The 7,387-nt window shown below is 35.9% G+C and overlaps 1 protein-coding gene across 1 annotated transcript; it reads right to left on the reverse strand.

The window, feature by feature from the left end:
• Positions 1-130: 130 nt before the first annotated feature.
• LOC131304172 (peroxynitrite isomerase Rv2717c) lies at positions 131-5,436 on the reverse strand. Its single transcript, XM_058331304.1, has 4 exons — positions 5,151-5,436; positions 4,573-4,713; positions 3,102-3,170; positions 131-553 (listed from the first exon to the last, which is right to left on the reverse strand). The coding sequence occupies exons 1-4, from the start codon at positions 5,325-5,327 to the stop codon at positions 434-436; spliced, it is 507 nt and encodes a 168-aa protein (XP_058187287.1). The 5' UTR covers positions 5,328-5,436; the 3' UTR covers positions 131-433.
• Positions 5,437-7,387: the final 1,951 nt, after the last annotated feature.

Genomic DNA, 7,387 nt, shown 5'->3' on the forward strand with positions numbered 1-7,387 from the left:
AGAGAAAACCTATTAAGCTGAGATTGACTCCGCAACGGCCTAAGAAGACTTCTATGAGAAGCCAATTGTAAGTAAAAGTAAAATGTGGGCGGACCATAATTCTCAACTACAACTGGTACACTTTGCAACATATATAACAGATTGTTGCATTCATCTTTAGAAAACATCAATAGTGATGCTTCGATTCTTCGGGTAGTTCAAAAGCCTTTGGTGCACTTATTCTGCCATTGCAACAACAATCTCTTGAGTACCATCTTTTAATATACAATGTGCAGAGTTAAATCATTCGCCACAATTGTCGAAAGGTTCAACAAAGTTATTCCATCGCTTAAAATACAAAAGGTGTTCACTAATAGCAGCATAACTAGCAGAACCTAAGGGTAGCTGCAGCTAGCAAGTAACGAGAGCAGCTGTAAAATAAGATAACTGTGCATCAGAGCTTCGTGAGTGAGGCTTTCAAATGTGGTTGAAGACTATTAAGACTCGTAGCCATTTCAACCACATAAACCAATTCTTCATTGACCAACTTGAAAACTCGAGTTATCTCTCTCACCTGCCCAAAAAGGAAAATTTTACTCTGCTAAGTAGCTACAGTCAAATGAATTAGATTGCCCAATTTTGGTTCAAGTAACAATTCAATTATTTCTCAAATAAAAAACGTAATGTTACAAAACAAAAACATGCAAAGAGAAGCATGAGAAGAGTTTATAGTTGGCAAAATCACTTACAAAATTATGCACCAACCTTCCCAGTAACAGCAAAACTAGCTTTCATACGATGGCGTGTGAAATTAACAGAAACGTAGAAGCACATTACAAACTCAAGCATTGCATCGTCAATCAAATAGTTCAGTCTACAAACATTCACAACTTTCTCCACAAGTGGGACGTTTTATTTTCAAAAGTCATTTTTTTCCTTTTCCCAATGATAAATTCAAGACACAGAAAGTGTTGCCATGTATCCAGGTTTACAGATGAGGCCCCACCACTCCTTGAAGATTAAACTCTGCTGTGAAGCACAGGACATTTGCTAGTTTGGCCATATAATATGGAACTTATGTAACTAGGAATACAGACTTTTTTGGTAAAAGGAAAGGGTAAAAGAGCGGAGTATGCTTAATACTCCAAATTTGGTTAGACGGGTAGGCTCAAATAGATCACATTACTAGAATGTCATCCCTGGGTCAAATTCATCACTTAGATAGAGGGATTAAGGGAGCATGTCCCCTTTTCTCTGGTGTGGTTGTACTCCTTGTTTGTCCCTCTACAAGTCTATCTAATTCAAGAACAACATTCTTAGGAAAGCATCGAGGAGCAGATTAGAAAGGACTGCTGACTTTAAAAACCAAAAAAAAAAAAACAGACTCAAGAATGGCAAAAACTCTATTACTGAGAGGCCCAGGGGCAGTTGAGGGGCAGCTCCCGTAGAACCGTTTTACATGATTTAGGATTTTTTGCAGAGAGAACATGCACTTGTACTCTGATCTAATCTAAGAATAATTGCATGAGCATACTGTTTTAGTCTAGGACGCAGTTGCTTAAGACACTTTTTACCATCCTGTATTTTCAGTGTGTCGTGTGATAGTAAGAATCAAAAAGTCTACTTTGACACTGGCACCCTGGCAGTTTAAGTTCCTATGTCCAATCTTTTATCTACATTTCTTCTTGGTATGGGCATTAGACTTTTTATTTATTAGGAAGTTCAAAATTTGATATTTCATGGGTGTTCAATTAAGAATATTTTGTTATTTCCATGTTACATTATAAGCCAATGGAAGAGGTACAACGAGTGGATTTCCATTTGACCCAAAAAAAAGAAAAGAAAAGAATAAGAGGTACAATGAGTCTGACGGCGGATTTTTGGAAGGAAGAAAAGAAAATTATAAAGGGATAAAAAGATAAAAGGGTAAAGCTCACCACCCAAGTTAGGGACCCAATGGGATATAGATTAACACCACCCAAGGATTTAACGAGGCATACAGGGCTAGGGACCGCTCATCACTCTAAGGAATCCACCTAAGAGATACAGAAACGGGGAACTCGCCACCTATCGGAATCCATCGAATGATGAGAGTTAACAAGAAGATAAATCTTCTCACAAGCCAAAGGCTATTTTAATTCAACCCTCAAAACTACTCATTTCATTCATAGCAACAGAATTTATCGGCTACTTGGAACAACCCTCCAAGAATAGGAAAAGGCACCATGCATGGTGGCTCATAGTTTTTAAGCACTTGATTTATATTATTGAGATATTGAGGTTGATGAAATGTGATTAGTATTTGGAATTGGCTAAGTAAATTGAATTAACTAACCCAGTTGGTATTTATATTTGCGAAGTAGTTTCAAGAGTTCGGCATATCCAACCCCACCCCACTTCTCAAACACAAAGCCTTTGCCTGTTCAATAGAAAGCAGGCAGCTCACCCACACTCCCTCCTGAGAGATTTTCTGGATATATTTGGTAAAAATACACTATTCCCCGTCATCGCCTAACAACAGAAAAGGGCATGGTTAACTAAGACTTTCAAGGCTTAAGGAAGTAGAATGACAAAACAAAACAAAAACTAAAAACAGTTCTTAGAATAAACTGAGCTTGACTACTACAATGGGAATTAAGCTCAGAACTACTCCATGAAAGCATTTCTTAATAGATGTGTTGAACGGGAAAAGAAAAGAAAAACAAGATGCTTAGTTTTAAAATTTATCAGTCTGACAAGTAGGAGGAGCTTCAGCTTCCTCAGTGAAAACTCCCTCGCTCTGCCTTTGTAATGAATAACATTGGTGAATGTGCAGCAAGCAGCTACTACACTGCGCATATCAAACAATATGTGGCAAGCAGAGATGACTTGGCCCAACACATAAGGTTGGTAAATGTGCACTTATAATATGAAATTTACACATGGAAGTGCTAAGCAACATTAGAACTGCCAGCAGAATCTTAAATATGCATGTTGTAACCAACGGAATCTGAAGTAGTTATGAGAAACCGCATCTAATCAAAGCAAATGGTATTTAAAATATATTTAAATGCACTATAAAACTAAATCAATCCTCAAGCCATATATGCATCATTATAACACATAATGGTGAGTTAAACTACCTTAGAAGCATTGCCAACAAGTTCGCTGTGAAGCTTCACCACTTTCTCTTCTGCATCATATGTTCCTTTCTGGAAGAGGATTAGACATTACCATCACGTCAGGAGTTAATAGGAAATTATAATTTGTTACTGGTACACAACCATAACTGGTAAATTTAGTTGCTGAAAAATGTAGGTTTACAATCTTCAGTGATAAAGATTCTGCCATGGCATAATCTGTTCATGTTTGAAATGGCCATTCTCCTACAAAAGACTTCTATAAAAAGAATCTCCATAAATGGAATGCTATTCGACACTTCCTGAATATAAAAGAGTTATCAAGAGAGCAACAAATAATTAGCGGTTCATTGGAGAGTTCGCATTCTCAAAATGCAGACTTGCAAATGCAGTTATGCATGCATTCCTCCTATCCTTTCCTTCTTAGAATTAGTAGCATATTTGAGTTCTAACTGAAAAAACTATTTCAAAAAACTCAAACAACAGAAGCAATCTATATTTCCATTGTCGAAATAGTTTCCATGTAAAGGATCAAATTTCAAGATAATGGAATGGTAGCTTGGTTAGCATGATTCAAGTTTGTGATTGGGTACAACAAAAAATTAGATGAAGAAAAAATACTCAAACAAAGTGTGACATGGTGATCACTGTCCTTGGCGCCAAAGATTTGTGTCCTAGAATGTATCTGCCTTCAAATGAGCCTAGTTATTGGCATCTACCATTCATGGCCTTCAACATTCAGAAACTTCAAAGCAAATGGCTGACAAATGTATAAAAGTTGTACAAATTATTATTTTCAAATTGATTGGTTACGCAGCCTTTCATGACTTATGAGCCGAATTTTAGACTTCATCAAACCCACGTCTCTGGAATCATACCGTTTCATGCTAAGTTTCATAAATTCAAATTTCGACGATAGGAAAATGTGATGCATGAATATAAACTTCTTCTCAAAGAGATGTTAGAGAAATATATATGTAAATATAGAGATCTAAAGTGAAAGGATTTCATCCTACGTCAATAAAAGATGCAAGTCATGCAACCCTACACATAATGAGCGCAAGTTACCAAACAGATAGTTATGAGTAGCATCAGCTTTTCACCGACATGGAGATTGTTGGAGTATTGCTTCACCACATCACCACAAAATTCTCCTATACTCGAGTAGTTGGACATTTCCCCTTTATGAGGTAGCCTGCGAACAGTTGCTAGTGCAGAATGAAATTCACCACGTGAGAGGAGTTTGTTACGAGGGGAAACAGAGAGGAGGAAGAGAATTTTGGGTATTTACAAAGAGGCTTCTTTCTTTTCTGTACAGTGTCATCATTTTTATTCTCTTCTCTCCTACCGAAATTCTTTTCTTCCGTATGTTGTTCGGGTTTTCTATGTTGTTTTCTGGTTTATGAAGATATCAATTGGCATGAAGTACCAGAAACATATAGCTGGTGGAGCAGGAGGGGGCATTAAACTTTACCTGGACTTCAACCAGACCAGTGCTCTGAGCGATAACAACTTCAATCGTGCCATCAGGTTTAGGTCTCCAATAGCCGCTCTCAGCGTGCATAGGCTCTCCGGAGTTTAGTTTCCAAGTCTTTTGAGAATAAGCAATCACAGGCTTCGCTTAATCATTCACATCATGATCAGCAGGCAGCAGTTGATCATAAGAAAATGTTGAAAAAAACACAAAACAAAACCATTTTTCCCGGTCTTTAACTACAACCCTGTAATCTGTCGAGATCTCAAACAAAAAATGAGAAAACGTTTCAGAAAAAATAAAAAATAATTTTGGCCCAGCAATAAGATTTGCGCAAACTGACCGGACATCCGGTTATCAAAAATATAATATTATAATAATTAGTGTTCTAAAAGTCTGCTGTCTGGATCCCGCCTAAGCACTAAGCAGTGGTCCAAGTATCCAACGCCTTGGTTCCTAGATTAGGCAGCCAAGTAGTCGGCCCTTTTTTTTTCCCGCCCGACTAATACTTAGCGATTTTTCGAAGATTGACAATAAAAGTAATTAGAGAAGTTGCTTTGCTTTTGAAACATTATTACCTTGTTGCCAGGATGGGAAAAGTTGAGCTGTTCGCCGTATTTGAAGGAGTTGATGGTGGGAAAACCACCCTCGCCTTGGCCTCTCCAGGTCCCAAGCAAGTATGATAGCGGCTCCACTGCTGGATGCACTGCTGCTACTTGAGCTTGTTGAGATGCCGAGCTCTCACTGCCTTCCATCTCCCAATTTTGACTATTTCTCTCCCTCTCACCAGCCTCGCCCCCTGTCTTCCTTTTCTTTTCAACAACAACTAGCACCACAGCCAAAGCTGCTATGAGTACATACGGAAAGAAATAGTACATACCCACGTTGTCACGTACATTTTATTTAATTAGTATATTTTAGAATTTTTGTAAAAAATAAATTCAATCGAATATTTGTAAGAACATTTACAAAATATTTAATTTTGTTTGAATTCTAAAAAAAAAAAATATTTTGTAAATGCCTTTACCAATATTCAATTAATTAAGATGAGCTGATTCACCAGTTCCAATTAATTAAGATGAGATGATTTTTAAGAAACCTTAACTAAAATATTTAGAAAAAAAATAAACAACTCCGACCATTTTTCAACACAAGTCAAACAAAAAAAGAAAAACAACTAGCACCACTTCTCCAACCATCAATTCTCTTGAAAAGAAAAAATAACATTATGGGTACATCTAATTGATTGAATGAATTTAATAAAATAATTACCATATCTGTAACTGGCCTATGTCAAACCTCATTATAGGTTTGCTTACGCAATATGTCTTATTGAGCCTATTAGTTTATGTGTTCTAAATTTAATAATTTTGTTTTATTCCTGTATTTTGACATGTCATGAAATCTTTGAAATTCCTTTGGAATTTTAAAATGAAATTGCCTTCTTTGTTCAATAAGAATTAAGCTTCTTTTTCTTCTTTTTTTCAAATACCAACAAAGCAATCTAAGCAGGGAAGTTGACAAATTGTTGGTGAGTTAGAATGTCCATCTCATAGATAGTATTTTGATCCGTTGTACCTTCTACAAACTCTTGTGCCACGAGTTTGTCTCTAAACCCATTTTATTTGATTTTGATCATGTAATTCCCACCATTTATTCATTTTTGTGAGGGTGCTTATTCGAGCAGCGTATTCCTCTCAACCTATATGTCTGAATTTACCATGTTCTTCTTACGGTAAATTACTCCTTTATTAATTTATGTAGGATTATAAGTAAATGTGATAAATTTACTATAAACACAGAATTAAAATAGCAAATTTATCATAGAAGTTAAAAAATCTTTTACGGTAACTTTATTATATAACTTTACAAAGATAAATAAATATGGTAAATTAATCGTATACTATAAATTTATCGTATATTTTAAAGCATCAAAAGGAAATGGATTGAAAGAGAATGGTAGGGTTGGGTTTTGGGCGGGGGGGGGGGGTGGTGTGTTTTTTCTGATTAGTAATAAAAGCATTAATACGGGGTAATGGTTGGGCAGTGCATTATTAAAGGGTGAAATGGGTTCTTCGATTAATACACGATGGAAGCATAACTCATGACGATATCATGGACGGCAAGCGGACAATTTTCTATAATGGAAATCAGTGTATATTTCGGTATTGTTTCGGATTGATCCAGTGGCGGAGCTACCTTGGGGCCCGGGGTGGCCCCCCGCCCCCAGACCCTTTCCGTGCTTTCGAATTTTAAAATTTTTATTTTGAACATATCTAATTTTGTATATTATTGATAATTATTCGTGTATAATTATTTATAATCCTAATAATTTTAATTTGATTTGATAAAAAACTGATTATTTTACATTTTCATTTTTCAATTTTTTTCATAAACAAAAAATAATCATGTAACTGTTAAATTTGCCTAAAGAAAAAAAAACACTAAAATTGGCAACAGATTTTACAACAGTGCTAACCACACAAATAATAGTGCACAAATCGTGAACACATTTTTTCGTCGGGCCCACCATGGGTCCCACATAAATAATCCGAAACGTTCATTAAACGTAAAAAAAAATTTCAAGGGTCTCTACAATAAATCAGCTCAATCCGATACCTATAGTTGTTTGATCTAATCATCTAACTTTTCATTCAAATTTTTGGACATGAAAAGTTAGATGATTGGATCAAGTAACTATAGATATTGGATTGAGCTAATTTTGTGCGGATACCTTTGAAAAAATGTTGAAAAAATGTTCTACATTTAATGAACGGCTCGAATTATTTGTATGGAACCCATGGTGAATCTCTCA

Source organism: Rhododendron vialii, chromosome 10a (assembly GCF_030253575.1).
Source record: "Rhododendron vialii isolate Sample 1 chromosome 10a, ASM3025357v1".
NCBI classification, from domain to species: domain Eukaryota; kingdom Viridiplantae; phylum Streptophyta; class Magnoliopsida; order Ericales; family Ericaceae; genus Rhododendron; species Rhododendron vialii.

Bases quoted from the DNA above. Each gene is read 5' to 3' on its own strand.
- LOC131304172 (XM_058331304.1), bottom strand. From the start codon at position 5,327: ATGGAAGGCAGTGAGAGCTCGGCATCTCAACAAGCTCAAGTAGCAGCA. The intron at 3,171-4,572 runs GTAAAGTTTAAT...ATCCTCTTCCAG, and splicing joins CTGGTCTGGTTGAAGTCCAG to AAAGGAACATATGATGCAGA. The intron at 554-3,101 runs GTAGTTTAACTC...CTTTTTGGGCAG, and splicing joins TTGTTGGCAATGCTTCTAAG to GTGAGAGAGATAACTCGAGT.